Here is a 16567-nt window from a genome sequence, read left to right on the forward strand (position 1 = left end):
GAAACACAAATAAAAGTCCAAAACATTGAAATTATAATGTAGACCAAATCAGAATCCAAAACCTAAAATCTATAGGCCATAATATAACATATCTCTAAAAATCCAAAACCTAAATTCACCATTTCTTTTCAATGAAGAGCTTGACAAGTGTAGATTTCCAAAAATCCAATACATACATAGACAAATTGAAAGAGAGAGAGAGGTTACTGACTGAACAAGATCTTGGAGCGGTTGAGCGCGAGAGCGAGGGTTAATGCCCTTATGGAGGACATTGTCGTGCATATGATGTTTTGGACTCCATCTAATCCTTCACCCATCTTACATCCTCTGCTGTCAGCGAGATCATTTCTCCTCCAGACACAACGGCTCCGGCAGTGGTTAAGACCGTGGGAGAGGGGCAAGAACAAGAAGGAGGAGGAGGAGGAGGAGGAGGAGGAGGAGAAGGAGAAGAAGAAAGAGAGGACAAAGAAGAAGGCCGCGGCCACAACAGCAGCAGCCAAGAGCACCCGAACTGGCACCGGAGAGACAAGGACGGATCCAGGATTATGACTTTGGGGGGGCCAAAGTACGTTTAACCTCTAACTAATAAAATTTGAAATTCAATACCAATTTCTACTAGTATGAAAAAAATCAATAATGTTACGATAAAAAATTGAACTATATATTCCTTATCAACATAGTTGAGTACCAAAAGATGATCATACAATTGAGAATATTTTTTTGCCCATATTCACTTACAAAAAGTAGTAACTATTTCTACATGCATTTATTTACTAAAATTAGGCGTCTACAATTGAGCTCGACGTTCTTTCATAATATCAAAAGCATCGATGATAGAGTCTACATCAAACCCTCGAGCAATGTCCTTTTCTATGTACGTAATCAAGTAACTAGCAAAAAAAACCATCTTCCATCCTATTGCGCAATTTAGACTTAACGAGTTTCATAGCTGAAAATGCACGTTCTGATGTAGCAGTTGAAACAGGTAAAGTCAACACAAGATGGATCAATCTATCAATAAGAGGATAACTTGTCGACTTTTTTGTTTTTGCCAACATTTGGCACAACTCAGAAATGGTTGACGGCTTCTGAAACTCGGGAAGTATGGAAATATCAAGCTTATAGTTTTCCAACTGATACTTCAAATGCAATTTTTCTTGCTCGGAGAAATCCATGGGATAAAATTTATCTCCAAGTTTGCAAATATCCTCAATGTTGAATGATCTATAACCATCCCTAGGATCCAAAGTTGAGCTAAGAACAAGAAATTCCATTACATCTTCCTTAAACCTATTGTTTAATTCTTGTAACTGGGAATCAACTGTAACCATAAAAATATCAACTCGAAAATGATGTTCCATGATGAGCTGGTCTCTTTCAGAACGAGACCGACCTCGGCCTCCTTTATAAGGACAACTCATATCAGGAATCTATATACCATGATCATTAGAAAATAATTTAATTTTCTCCAACAATGGAACCCATCCATCTTCTCTAAATTTTTGAATAAGTATCTTCGTTGTAGACACCAAATGCATTGCATTTAATATATCTTGATCTCCATGATATCCCTCATAAGATGTAAGATGAAGACAAACTCAAAAGATGTAATGGAATCATAAACTCCATCTGCCTCAGCTCGTTGATTCGATTTGCTTCCATCATTAATTATGTTTCTTAGGACTGCATAAGTAGCACTGAACATGTTTATCAAACTACAAATGGAACCCAAATGAGAACCCCATCGGGTATCTCCAACTCGTTTCAATGTTCCAATCTGATTTTTTCCTTTACCAGTCTTAAATTCATCATCAATGGCAAGCTTTTCAACAATATCTGCAGCCTGAGCAGCTCTTAATTGATCATGTCTTTTGCAAGATGAGCCAACTATATTAATTGCTTGAGTCAAGTAAGAGAAAAATTGATTGATAGATATAACCTGTTTAGATGCTCCTACTAAAGCCAATTGGAGCCGATGAGCAAAGCAATGAACATAATATGCGAATGGTCACTCAGCACAAAATAGAGCCTACAACCCAGTCCATTCTCCAGACATGTTACTGGCACCATCATATCCTTGACCACGAATATTTTGCACACTAAGGTTATGATGAGAAAGGACAATACAAATTTCTTCTTTCAAAGTTGCCGATGTGGTATCTAACACATGAACTATGTCAAAGAAACGCTCTTTTATAAAACCATATTTATCAACAAATCTCAAAACAATTGCCATTTGCTCTCTTTTCGATTCATCTTCAGATTCATCAACTAGAATGCAAAACTTCCCATCATTAATCTCCTCACGAATGAATCTTTGTATCTTATTAGAGAAAATACTAAGAATCTGCTTTTGAATCCCATGGGAATGATAGGAAGCATTTTGAGGAGCATTTTCCAAAACCACTGCTGCCACATCCTCATTATAAGAAGCCAAGAGCTTTATCAACTCAATAACATTCCCTCGGTTGTTAGATTCGTGGCGTTCATCACGACCTCTGAAAGCGCATGCTTGGAATGTTAACCATTTAATCACATCTATCGAGGTCTTCAATCGCAAACGATTTCTAGCAATTTGTATGAAAGTTTGTTTTTCAATAATTGCCTCAATATGTTGCGCTTGATTTGTTAAATCACAACAACATTTGATAGCAACTCTATGCGATGAGTTAGGATCCTTGCCCATATGCGATAACAAAGGACAGTTCTTCCCTTCATTGACTTTCTTCCAAGAAGAAAATCCCTCGATTGTAAAAGCACTAGATCTAGGGTGTCCAGTTGGCTTAGTAAAAAGAAAACATGGAAGGCAAAACGCATGATTTTTTGTTGGAGAGTATTCCAACCAATCCGGAAATAACTTGTACCAAGAATCTAAAAAACGACGCCCATTCTTATCAATTTCAAAAGGTTGATTGTTCGGAGCCTTGGGTTGATATGGCCCGGATTTGATATAAACACATCTGATCTCATCACGTTCAGATACCGGATAACCCCATATTTGTTGACGCAACCCCGGATCCCTCACCAAAGAAGATGTATCAACATCTTTAGATTCGACTCTTGGAAGTTTAGAAGGACGTTGTTTCAAAGGAGTTGAAGTTTCAACATTATTGGTGGAACTTTGAACGATATTTTCAGAACCTCTTTTCTTAAAGAAGAAATCAATTTTTTTGTTCGCCATGATTAACTTAACAATTGTACCTGAATCACAAACTAGCAGACAATTGGACCACCCATATTCAAACTTCAATCAACAGACATAAATATGAAAACAATCACCTCAAATAAGCCCATTAATTCTTAGACATAAATGATAATTGTATTTGAATAAAAAACTAACAGACAATTGGGGCACATATTGCATAGACAGAAATATGAGTATAATATAAGCTCAAAAAACTAACTGAAGAAAAAAAAGAAAACATATTGCATAAATCCCAATTAATCTCAGACATAAATTATTGAAACTTCAACCAACATAGACAGAAATATGAGTATAATATAAGCTCAATCCATCACTATCTCACAATTGAGCCAACAGTATGCAAATTTATTTAATACCCTTCCCAAAAAATTAAAGCAAATTAAAGCGGAAAGCAAACCCATATATGATATAACATAACTTTAAAGCAAACCCATATATGATATAATATAACTTTAATCCCAAAAAAGCCACAAAGATCAACAATGAGAATATTAAAGTTGAGAGCAAATTTATTTGATTACCTTCTTGAGGAGTCAGGACAAGGGCTAGGCGTTGCGTTGCGTTGCACTTCGTAACTCCGTATCGGTCGTCTCTCTTATGCTGCCTCTCAGACTTAGTTGTTTTGTTTACTTTATTTTAGACTTAGTGCTTCTTAAGCTTCCCCAGCAAGTCTTGGATTGTATATTATATATATATATATATATATATTTAAAAGTTTCATATTTACACTTTAACCCACTAAAGTGTTCAAAATTTTGTTTTCATTTTGATCTAATTTAAAGAATACATATACATGAAATTTAAAATAGATTATTATATATGTTAAATAATTTTAAAAAACAAAAATTCCAAATAGTTTAAAAAATTGGGGGGGCTACTCTATATAATTTTGAAATTATCTAAAAAAAATTTGGGGGTGCGAACTACTATAATTTTAAATTATTTTAAAATTTCTAGTATAATATATGATATTTTTCAAATTTTTGGAGGTGCGGCTGCCCCCCCTAGATCCATCATTGGAGAGGGAGACGGACGCTAGAGAGAGAGAGACAAGTTAAGGTAGAAGTAAACTTGAGAGCATATTAAATAAAGGAACTTGAGAGCATATTAAATAAAGGAACTTGAGAGCATATTAGACAAGTTAAGGGAGACGGACCAGATATTAGTATAAATAAAGGAACATCAACCAAAGAAAGGTATGCGAGAATAGATTAAATAACTTAAGGTAGAAGTAAACTTGAGAGCATATTAACTTGTCTGTCGTAGTACGGCTGCCCCCCCTAGTATTACCATTTATACTAATATCTGGTCCCAAGGGTCGGGATTTTTTGGTTTCTTGTCCATTGAGAGATGCACACACACACACACATATATATGTACATATACATGTATGTATGTATGTATATGCAGAGAGAGAGAGAGATCGTGTATTGCGATTACCTATTGAGGCGTTCTTTGATGGCGGAGAGAAGCTTGTAATTGTCTTGCTCTGTGGTTGCCAATGCCCTATTGACAACGAGTTCGCGATTGAAGCAGTCTAGTTTCCTGACGTCGATTGCCTCGGACCTCTCTTTTCCGTCGTCAAATTTCGACACCGTCAGTCGCACCAACGCGAAGTTCGTCTGCTTCTGCGACGGAAACCTTGACAGAGCCGCCCAAAGAAGCTCATCTTCATCTTCCCTCACGGACTCTGCATTCGACGCTCTCGAGAAACTGTCGACTCCGCTTTCCACGTCCAATTCGAAGAATTCAGTCCCCGTCCGATGCTACCATGATCTCTCTCTCTCTCTCACAAATTGTGAACGTTTGTGTATATCTTTGTTTTGTGATGAGAAAGACTTCCTCTCTCTCTAAAAGTCTCTCACTCTCACCCTCACCCCACCCCGTAACTGAATTGAGAGAGTTTGAGCCGATTGTGACCAACTCTTTATCAAATGACAGGAATTATAGGCTTTCAGAATGCAAAGGGACTGGGTTGCCCCGCAAAATTTTCAAGATGTTGAAATGACTGTATTGTCCCAAACTTTGAAACTCCAAAACTATTTCAAAATATATAACCAAACAAACTACAAAAATTTCTAAACTCTCTTCTCAAAATATTTTTTGAAAACTTATCTCCCAAAGTCAAACCAAACAAGGCCTTGGTCCTTTGTTTTGGTAGAAAATTTGGTATCCCTACCATTACCCAAATAACAATTGAATATAATTCAATGGACTTCACAACTATGTTGCCATAATTGATTAACGTCTCATGCATTGAAGAAATTTCTAGTCGTTCATACTTCGTATAAATGGAGGAGAATTGCAATAAATCAATTTTTTGGTTTCTTGTCCATTGAGAGGCACACACACACACACACACACACACACACACACATACACACACACATACACACACACACACACACACATATATATATATATATATATATGTACGTATACATGTATGTATGTATGTATATGCAGAGAGAGAGAGTGTAATGCGATTAACTATTGAGGCGTTCTTTGATGGCGGAGAGAAACTTGTAATTGTCTTGCTCTGTGGTTGCCAATGCCCTTTTGACAACGAGTTCGCGAATGAAACGGTATAGTTTCTTGATGTCGATTGCCTCGGACCTCTCTTCCCCGCCATCCAATTTCGACACCGTCCGTCGCAACAACGCGAAGTTCGTTTGCTTCTGCGACGGCAACTGTGACACCCCAAAAATCGGGAACATTAGATAATATATTAACCATTAAATACAAGGTTTATCTAAGGTTACAAGAGTAGGAAATGTCACTAATGAGTCCGTTGGCTAATAACCAAGCAAGATTCCAAGAAGGTCGAAGGAGTCAAAATAGCCTCCCTTTTAAGTCTAACCACCTTAGATAGCAAAGCTACCTTTTTGACAGATCTTGATAGGGTATTAACACAAGGCATACATGAGTTAAAGGAGTATAAGGATAGGTTACAAATGTTATATATATATAAAGTACAAAAATCATGTCTTAAATACAACATGAGATCTATCACTTACAATCTCAAAACACGTTTTCTAGGGTAGCCGTACGTCCTCAAATGCTTCAGCTTTGCCTTCAACCGATCTAATAGTCTTCAATACTTGGCATGAAACCCCGTGAGCTTTGAATGCCCAGTAAACGCACACACACCCCGTCCCTTTTTCCCAATCTAATACACCATCATATTTACAACAAGCAATTAGTGAAGAATGATGTTCAAGTCAATAATAACAATTTTAATAACAGAGGAAGGAACATGTCATTCAAATAGATAACAACGGTTATAATGTTAGTGGTTAGTATTCTAGAAATCCCCCAAAGAGATTTCATCCTCCCAACCATATGAATTGGACACCGGACTATTCAAAACTCCCATTTTTGCTGCTTTGTTGCAGAACTAATCTCGGATGCCTACCAACGGTTATATATCGTGTAGCGCCAACCGCATGGCCTCAAAAGGGACAGCAAAAAGAAAAAGGTTTTGTCTCCTGAATCCAACCTTATCCTTCCAAAAAGTTTTATCCTCCTAAATTTCCCATCCGGACCCAACCTTATCTCACCAATCAAACCATCGCAAAGAGTTCGAATACGTCCGTTCCATTCTACGCGGCAACCGCTTGCGCAAGAATTAACCTTCAATTAGGGAGCACGTCCCATGAATCCATACATAACACATTATCATCTCTTCATTATTCAAGTGATCGAAATCCAATACCATCCCAATTAAGTTTTCCGTTTGGATCAATGTTTTAAGTCAAGTTAGAACAAATTCAACAAGATAGTAATATCCACATAAGCATGAGCATCATTAGAATGAAGAATATAAGAAACATAAACATAACACATGCAATATCATACCAAGACATGATCATCAACTAATAAGCATTTTCATGAATACAAGAGGATAAAACACCCATGCAAAACTAAATTTCCAGATTCAATACCATTTAAAGATTAAAATCAAAAGGGCTATTTTAGATTTTTACTGAACTCGGCCTTCCTATGGTTCGTAGAGAATTTAATCTAGTTTTTAGAATATGTTTTGGAAATGTGATAGCGTTTCTAGATTTTTAGTTATTTAAGAAATGTTCCAGCGCTGTCCAGATTCGTCAACCGTTACGAAAATTGGAGTTTCTCACAAAGCGCTCACTCATTTTTAATGAAACCAATTTTAGTTGAAAGATAACTCCTTAAGGAAGATTTTTACATAAAATGGAGGTTCAGAAGATTTTTATACATTTTTTTAGAAATTTCAAAAGTTGGATGGAAAAACAGAATTTTCTGGCACAGTTCTTGAAAATAGAAATTTGGTGAGAAAAGAGGTCAACTAGGGAAAATTTTCCACTTATCTTGTGATGAAAACTTGCTAAATAATATGTATTAAACTCAAAAATTCAAGGTGAAGGTGTGCCTTTGGAAATTTTGAGAGTTTGATATGGAAAAAGGTAGTCTTATACCGATTAAGAGAAATACAAGAAGGGTAGAATCAAGGCTCAACTTCTTTCATTTCTAACACAAGAATACCATCAAAACACATCTGAAATGAATGTTTAAAACTTCTAAGAGCATGTATTTGAAAAAGGAAAATAAAAGAGAGAGTTGTGTTGTGGCTTACTCAAATGCTTATGGAACTAGTTTCGCAAGATTTGCTCTCTTCCTCTTCTTTCTCCCTCCCACAAGCTCACTCTCCACCCCTCTCCCTCCCTCTATGACGTGTGAGTGTGTAGGTGTGGTGTTTTGATGTTCAAATAGATGGAGGATGGTGGTGTATTTATAGGAAAAATGGTGTGAATTGTCTAAAATGTCCTTTGGTTGGAATGGAATGGAATTGAGATATATTTAGTTGGAATGTAATCGAATGAAGGATCATTAGGGAGCCTAATCATGTATTAAGGCATGATCTAGTTAGGGTTAGACTTAAGTAGAACCAAGATAGTTACAAGTACAAGACAACTTTCCTTGATTTGGGGGTATCAATGATACTTTTTTCATGATTTAAGGGATTTGTCTCTAAAGTACAATGATTATAGCCTAGGAGGTATGATGGCTAGCTATGTGCTCAAGATTTGGGGAGATTTTGTTGATTTTATGTATATATATATGAAGATATTTGTGTATAAAATTATTTATTTAAGAAAGGTACAAGTATATATATGTATATATGTGTAATGATACTAGTCTGGGGTCAAAATGTGATTTAAAAATATGAGGGCATTGGGTTTAATTTATGAATTAGAACATTTATTTTAGTGTCAAATTAAATTAAATTTGTGTTAGAGAGTCTAATTTGGTATGGATTTATTGTTTCGAATAAAAATGCGATCAACCGACGAACGTGATAAAGACTGGAAAAAGCCTAGGGTTTCCAAGTGGTAATTTCATATTTAGGGAGTCAATTAGAGCATTAGAAATTATTTCTAAGTTATCAAAATCGATCAGGATTTGCGAGTTTTCAGTTGGTGCATGTATTTTGATCCCAGGGTTAAAATTGCAATTAATTAAGAAATTGAGCGATTTCAAAGAAATAATTTAAAAGTAAGGGACTTAATAGGGTTTACAAAAGTTAGGGGTCTCACAGAAACCTCGATAGAGCCGCCCAAAGAAGCTCTTCTTTATCTTCCCTCACGGACTCTATATTCGACGCTCCCGAGAAACTGTCGATTTCGCTTTCCACTTCCAATTCGAAGAATTCAGTCCCGTCCGATGCCGCCATGATCTCTCTCTCTCTCTCACAAAATGTGAGCGTTTGTGTATATCTCTGTTTCGTGATGAGAAAGAATTCCTCTCTCTCTAAAACTCTCTCACTCTCACCGTCACCCCTATCCCCACCCTGTAACTGAATTGAGAGAGTTTGAGCCGATTGTGACCAACTCTCTATTAAATGACAGCAATTACAGGCTTTCGGAATGCGAAGGGACCGGGTTGCCCCGCGAAATTTTCAAGATGTTGAAATGACTGTACTGCCTCTTATTAGAAGAGTTGTGCTTTCAGTTTTGCCGCGTGTTTTTGTTTGTTTATTTTTTGAACAGTATTTATTTATTTATTTACAAAGATTTGGGTTTGCCCTGTTCTTACGAGCTCTAAGCAAAGCAATGTGTTTGTTGATCTCGCTAACACGTGTAAATATAAGAAGAAAATCGATCTGAGGTATGTTTTGTTTAGGAGAAGGTATTGGTTAGTTCAGGAATAGCGTCATGTGTACTTCATATATATTGTGATTAGTGGAGAAAATGAGATTCACAATTTTATATTAAGCGATTAAAAAATATAAAAGGACATGATGACTTGTGGTTGCCAAAGTATAGTAATGTGATACTCTTAGACCAACTAATAATTTTTCTTGATTTAGCAAAGGATTATCTATTGTATTTAAATAATTTGTACAGCACAATTGATTTATGCATGGCTTGTTTTGTCAAAATCTATTTTCTTAATTTAAAGACCAAAAAAAATAAATCATAAACACTTATAATTTTCCATATGATTTTACTTTTTCTAATTGAGGAAATACTAATTTTTAAAATATCCAAAATATATATATATATTTTTATTTTAATCGAATTAATTTATATATTTTTTAAAAATATTCAATAAAAATTAAATGAATATTGACTTGCACTATACCTTTTTGTATATTGTCTTATCTCATGATTATGAATTACACCAATTTGAATTAACGAATTTAACATTTGATCATTTGTAAATGAATTTATTTGAATTTCTATAAAAGTTAAATAGTTGAATTTCACGAGTTTAGTTAAGAAATGTTTTTATTTTAAAAGGATAAGATATTAACTTTTTTCTTTTATAAAGGTGCTAAAATTTAAATTTGAGTTGTTTGATATTTACAAGTACATGTGTATCGGTATTTAATTTGTAAATAAATTAATTATTAAATAGCCCAAATGAGATTTTGTTAACAACCAAATCTGCTCTAAAGTAAATATGTGAATTCTGTCTTGTACGAAAACTTACTAAGTGATTTTCGGAACAATAATGCAAGAAACCCCTTTTTTTGGAGACTCCCACAATCTCTTTTGGATCTCAATCATTAATGGTGTAGTCCCCAGATATATATGAGTAGACTCCATACATACATTAATGGTTGAGATCCAAGGGAGTAATGGGGGTCTCTAAAAAAAGGGGGTCCCAAGCATTTTTCTTTTGGGAATCACCTAAACAATTGTGATAGAGATCCCCACACATACATGACCCCCACAACCCCACTCCCATCTCAACCACTCATAATGTAGGGCCCACACATACATGAGTGGACCCTACATACACATCAAGAGCAAAGATCAAATTGGGGGTCATGGAACCCTAAAAAAATGGGTTCCAAACATTTTTGATCACCTAAAATAGTAAAAAAAAAAAAAACAACTATTCTCTCTACCTTTGTATTTTTTTTTTAATAAAAATTTGAAAAAAATTAACTAAAATAGCTAGTTTGATATAAACTAGGCACTCTTCTATAAAACCGAAAATTCTTATTTCAACTTAACTTAGTAGATGATAAAAACAAAGCCATTTTATTCAATATATATTGGTAAATAAAATAAAGAATTCTTAGTATGTTTAATTCAATCTTAAAATTGATAAATGTCGAGATGGGGTTTGGAAATATTCCAAGATCCAATAGGATGTCCTTGATCTTTAGATTGTCACCTGAAAAAAGGATGAACGCTCTGGTCGGAGGTGCCGAAATTAGCACTTCAACAAACAAGTTAGTATGCTCTCAAGTTTACTTCTACCTCAAGTTATTTAATTTATTCTCACATACCTTTCTTTGATTGATGTTCCTCTATTTATACTAATATCTGGTCCCAGGGGTCGGGATTTTTTGGTTTCTTGTCCATTGAGAGGCGCACACACACATACACACACATATATATATAGGTATGTATACATGTATGTATGTATGTATATGCAGAGAGAGAGAGAGAGATCGTGTATTGCGATTACCTATCGAGGCGTTCTTTGATGACGGATAGAAGCTTGTAATTGTCTTGCTCTGTGGTCTAGTTTCCTGACATCAATTGCCGCGGATCTCTCTTCCCCGCCATCCAATTTCGACACCGTTCGTCGCAACAACGCAAAGTTCGTCTACTTCTGCGACGATAACCTCGACAGAGCCGCCCAAAGAAGCTCATCTTCATCTTCCCTCACGGACTCTGCATTCGACACTCTCGAGAAACTGTCGATTCTGCTTTCCACTTCCAATTCGAAGAATTCAGTCTCGTTCGATGCCGCCATGATCTCTCTCTCTCTCTCACAAAATGTGAGCATTTGTGTATATCTCTATTTTGTGATGAGAAAGAATTCCTCTCTCTAAAACTCTCTCACTCTCACCCTCACCCTCACCCCCACCCCGTAATTGAATTGAGAGAGTTTGAGCCGATTGTGACCAACTCTCTATTAGATGACAGCAATTACAGGCTTTCGGAATGCGAAGGGACCGGGTTGCCCCGCGAAATTTTCAAGATGTTGAAATGACTGTACTGCCTCTTATTAGAAGAGTTGTGCTTTCAGTTTTGCCGCGTGTTTTTGTTTGTTTATTTTTTGAACAGTATTTATTTATTTATTTACAAAGATTCGGGTCTGCCCTATTCTTACGAGCTCTAAGCAAAGCAATGTGTTTGTTGATCTTGCTAACACGTGTAAATAAAAGAAGAAAATCAATCTGAGGTATGTTTTGTTTAGGAGAAGGTATTGGTTAGTTCAGGAATAGCGCCATGTATACTTCATATATATTGTGATTGGTGGAGAAAATGAGATTCACAATTTTGTATTAAGCGATTGAAAAATATAAGAGGACATGATGACTTGTGGTTGCCAAAGTATATTAATGTGATACTCTTAGACCAACTAATAATTTTTCTTGATTTAGCAAAGGATTATCTATTGTATTTAATAATTTGTACAGCACAATTGATTTATCCATGGCTTGTTTTGTCAAAATCTATTTTCTTAATTTAAAGACCAAAAAAAATAAATCATAAACATTTATAATTTTCCACATGATTTTACTTTTTTTGATTGAGGAAATACTAATTTTTAAAATTTCCAAAATATATATATTTTTATTTTAATCGAATTAATTTATATTTTTTAAAAATATTCAATAAAAATTAAATCAATATTGACTTGTACTATGCCTTTTTGTGTATTGTCTTATCTCATGAATTAACGAATTTAACATTTGATCATTTATAAATGAATTGATTTGAATTTCTATAAAAGTTAAATATTTGAATTTCACGAGTTTAGTTAAGAAATGTTTTTATTTTAAAAGGATAAGATATTAACTTTTTTCTTTTATAAAGGTAGTAAAATTTAAATTTGAGTTGTTTGATATTTACATGTAAATGTGTGTAGGTATTTAATTTGTAAATAAATTAATTATTAAATAGCCCAAATGAGATTTTGTTAACAACCAAATCTGCTCTAAAGTAAATATGTGAATCCTGTCTTCTACAAAAACTTACTAGGTGATTTTGAGAACAATAATGATTGAGTCCCCTATTTTTGGAGACTCCCACAGTCTCATTTAGATCTCAATCATTAATGGTATAGACCCCACACATATATGAGTAGGCCCCACACATACATTAATGGTTGAGATCCAAGGGAGTATGGAGGTCTCTAAAAAAAGGGAGTTCCAAGCATTTTTCTTTTGGAAATCACCTAAACAATTGTGATAGAGATATCCACACATACATGACCCCCACAACCCCCACTCTCATCCCAACCACTCATAATGTAGGGCCCACACATACATGAGTGGACCCCACACACACATCAAGGGCTAAAATCAAATTAGGGGTCATAGAACCCCCAACAAAGGGGTTCCAAACATTTTTTGATCACCTAAAATAGTAAAAAAAAAAACAGCTATTCTCTCTACTTCTGTGTTTTTTTTTTATTTATAAAAAGTTTAAAAAATTTAACTAAAATAGCTAGTTTGATATAGACTAGGCACTTTTCTATAAAACCGAAAATTCTTATTTCAACTAAACTTAGTAGATGATAAAAACAAAACGATTTTATTCAATATATTTTAGTAAATAAAATAGAGAATTCTTAGTATGTTTAATTCAATCTTAAAATTGATAAATGTGGAGATGGGGTTTGGAAATACTTCAAGATCCAATAGGACGTTCGTGATCCTTAGATTGTCACCTGAAAAATGATGAACACTCTGGTCGGGGGTGCCGGAATTAGCATTCCGACAGACAAGTTAGTATGCTCTCAAGTTTACTTCTCCCTCAAGTTATTTAATCTATTCTCACATACCTTTCTTTGGTTGATGTTCCTCTATTTATACTAATATCTGGTCCCAGGGGTCGGGCCCATTCTTAATCTAGCACATGATTGCTTATTCGGCCTTTCAGTTGTATGCCAGCTCATGCTCGGCTCCTTGTATGGCCGATTTAGATGTTTGGCCTCAAGACCCCATTGGACAGGGCCGAATAATCTTTGTCCTGATTTCCTTCAAATGAATTTGGCCTTCCTTAGTATATAATTAATTTGGCCTCCACAATAAACTATTAAATTTATATTTATATTTTTAAATAACTAATATAAAATCTAAGAGGGAGAATACAACCGGAATGGTATGACGAGCAGAATTTGCATGGTCTAAGGTCTATGACCTAGCAAAACTGGCCTAAGTTGGCCTTTGGTCCAATGGACAGGTAATCAACAGACAGAAGATAGTTAATCCGGCAGATATATTGGGCCGAGCAGAATTGGCTGGTATTAAAGCTTGAGTGAAATCCAACACAGATCCTTAGCCCGCAACTCGAATGCTTCCGAACATGTATGGGTGAGCAAGGAGCATTCACTAATTGTGCAACAGTTGCAGATGCAACGAAGGTGAGTTGATTAGCTTGACTCGATCCATTTTCTACAAAGTGGATATACTTTGATTACAAACCCACAAGGTTAGGTGCTTAAAGGAAAAGGTCTATCCTTTAGGAGGAAAAGTCCCAGTGGGTTGAGATTATAAATAGGAATTACAAACTCACTAGAACCTACTAGTTAGAAAAGATATAAAAGATTACGTAGCTCAACAATGAAAATGTAATTCTAATCTAAATACTCAATACTCTGTGCTTTCCCTAGTATTGATCCTAAAGTCTAACTTATGCATCAGAGAGCTTTTCTAGCACGAGTTTCGGATCCTCTGTTGTGGTTCCCTGCAATTTTTCGTGTCATAGTGCCAAATCGATGTTGTTTTGGTCATTATTTATTTATTTTTTTCTTCTCTTCTTTTCTTTTCATTTCCCCGTTGTCTTCTCTCTCTCAGGCTAAGAACCCTAACCCACCCGATGGAGCTAGAACAGAGAGATGAAATGGAAAGGAGGGCGACAGCGGCGATGGCAGCGGAAGCGAGGCGATGGTAATGGATTCTCAACCTCCTCTTTCTCTTCGCTCTCTCCTCTTTCTCAACCTCTTCCTCCTCTCTCCTTTTTTTTCCCCATTAAGAGAAAATAGATGTGAATCTGCTTGTTTCGGATCTGCTTTATGTTGTTTTTCGTGATTGATCTGATCAATTTTGCTCTCGATTGGGGCTTTGGCTTTTCAATTTTTCTGGCTTGAATGGTGTTGTTTGATAGAATAATTTATTTAGATCTTGTTTTTGATTATATGATTATGTTATGAAAACCTTTTGATTGTATGATTATGGAAACCTATTGAAAACCTCAAACCAACACAAGAAATAAAATTGTTAAAGTTGTTTATGTTGGAACAATCTTCTGTGTAAAATAAATAACTTAAAACCAATTCAAACAAATAAAAATAAATTACTTACAGAATTTATTTATAGATGAATAAGTACAAAAATGATCAAGTCGAGTGCGTAACACTCTATCCATAAGATAGATTCACCTCGCTTCGGTGCTTATGGATAAATGACGTCTATCTTTCAAGATATAATGATCTGCACAGATTGTTGTAGCACTCCAAACAATTTGTGCGGAGAACTAGAACATGTGTTCTATGCTCTTAGAAATTTCTCTAAAACTAGTATGAAGAATGTAGACACCCCATTTTTGACCGTCCTCAAGGCTTGGACGTCATCGCTTGTCCCCATTTTTGACTGTCCCTATTTAAACCCTATCTTTTATGTGCCTTGTTTTGGACTAAACCCTTAGTGCTTCAAACCTCGAGACCCTGGGACCTGCAGGCTCTCTCTGGTAGGCTGTCGACCACCAATCGTGCCCTGCCGACCACCCTTGTGCTTTGTTGGCCAATGGTGTGGCTTGCCGGCCATCAGTGTCTCTTTTCAGATATTTTGTTGACAGCTGTTCAAGCAGTTACCATAATTGGCTGTATCTTCCTACACGTGTATGGAGGGATGTATCTCAACCAAATTCATGTTTTTTTATATATAGGGCATCTCCTTCCCCATTTTTGAGGGTTGAAATTTTTGGAACAAAAATCTCTCTCTCTCTCTACATTTCTCTCTCTCTCTTGCAAATTTGTACACATTAGCCTACTTACACTACACCTTTGCTTACACTTCCTTAATCAAAGTTGATCACCTTTGAGCTGAGGTTCCTTGAGGCCTTCTTGGAGCTCTTGAAGTTGGTTTTGACTTGAATTGTTGCCTAGAATTGATCTTTTCTTCAAGAGGTATAATACTTGCCTTTTTACTTTACTTTGCATACTTGTTTTTCCATCATTTGCCCACTGTTTTTGGGCTGTTTTGGGCTATAAAAAACTCTATTTTGGTGGGCTAAAATTGGTGGTTTTAGGCCATTTAAGATTAGGGGGTGGCTCACCCTTCTTTATTCCTTGTTTGTAAGGCCTTTCCACATTTGTTTCCCACTTTCAAAATAACTTTTTTGGGGCTTTCGAACATTGAATTTTAGACTAATTTTAGTGGCAAAATTCATGTTTTGAAGTCCAAATTTAGAGGGGTTAGCCTCCCCTTCTTGTGTCTTGTTTGCTAGCCTAGATAGCTCTGTGTTAGCTTATTTTTCTAGCATTTTATAGCTTAATTCTAGCATGTTTTAGGCTTTGATTTGGACTTTTTAAACTCTGTTTTGGGTTGGTTGTTGCATTTGAGTCTTGTTTTGCATAGTTATAGTGTAAGTGTCCTCACAAGTTTGGTGTTTTAGGCCTTTAGACACCATTTGTTTGAGTTGATTGCATTGTTTTAGTACTTTTCGCACTTAATTTCAGCAAGCATAATCTCTACAACCTCTCTTATTTCTTCACTCTTTGTTTTCTTTGAGGGTTGTTTCAACTTTACGGTTGTTTAAGCTTGAGATTGAGGGCCATGCTTAATGGTTTAATCCTCTCTCTTGCCTTAAACTACCCCTTGTTTGACACTGCCTTCTCTTTTAGAGA

The 16567-nt window shown here is 35.6% G+C and overlaps 2 protein-coding genes across 2 annotated transcripts; both read right to left on the bottom strand.

Annotated features, from left to right (window-relative positions):
• Window positions 1-890: 890 nt before the first annotated feature.
• On the bottom strand, window positions 891-1421 carry LOC145807032 (uncharacterized). The gene has a single exon (XM_082904936.1). It carries the CDS (start codon window positions 1419-1421, stop codon window positions 891-893), a length of 531 nt encoding a protein of 176 aa, XP_082761062.1.
• Window positions 1422-1543: 122 nt separating this feature from the next.
• LOC114276842 (uncharacterized) lies at window positions 1544-8918 on the bottom strand. Its single transcript, XM_082904937.1, has 4 exons — window positions 8788-8918; window positions 4646-4930; window positions 2062-3119; window positions 1544-1953 (listed from the first exon to the last, which is right to left on the bottom strand). Exons 1-4 carry the CDS (start codon window positions 8916-8918, stop codon window positions 1544-1546), a joined length of 1884 nt encoding a protein of 627 aa, XP_082761063.1.
• Between the last annotated feature and the right edge of the window lie 7649 nt (window positions 8919-16567).

Source organism: Camellia sinensis, chromosome 14 (genome assembly GCF_055761805.1).
Source record: "Camellia sinensis isolate YWXY chromosome 14, ASM5576180v1, whole genome shotgun sequence".
NCBI lineage: Eukaryota > Viridiplantae > Streptophyta > Magnoliopsida > Ericales > Theaceae > Camellia > Camellia sinensis.

Bases quoted from the DNA above. Each gene is read 5' to 3' on its own strand.
- LOC114276842 (XM_082904937.1), bottom strand. From the start codon at position 8,918: ATGGCGGCATCGGACGGGACTGAATTCTTCGAATTGGAAGTGGAAAGC. The intron at 4,931-8,787 runs GTTTCTGTGAGA...GGACGTGGAAAG, and splicing joins CTTTGGGCGGCTCTATCGAG to CGGAGTCGACAGTTTCTCGA. The intron at 3,120-4,645 runs GTAATCGCAATA...TATCGTTCAAAG, and splicing joins ATCAAAGAACGCCTCAATAG to TTCCACCAATAATGTTGAAA.
- LOC145807032 (XM_082904936.1), bottom strand. From the start codon at position 1,421: ATGAGTTGTCCTTATAAAGGAGGCCGAGGTCGGTCTCGTTCTGAAAGA.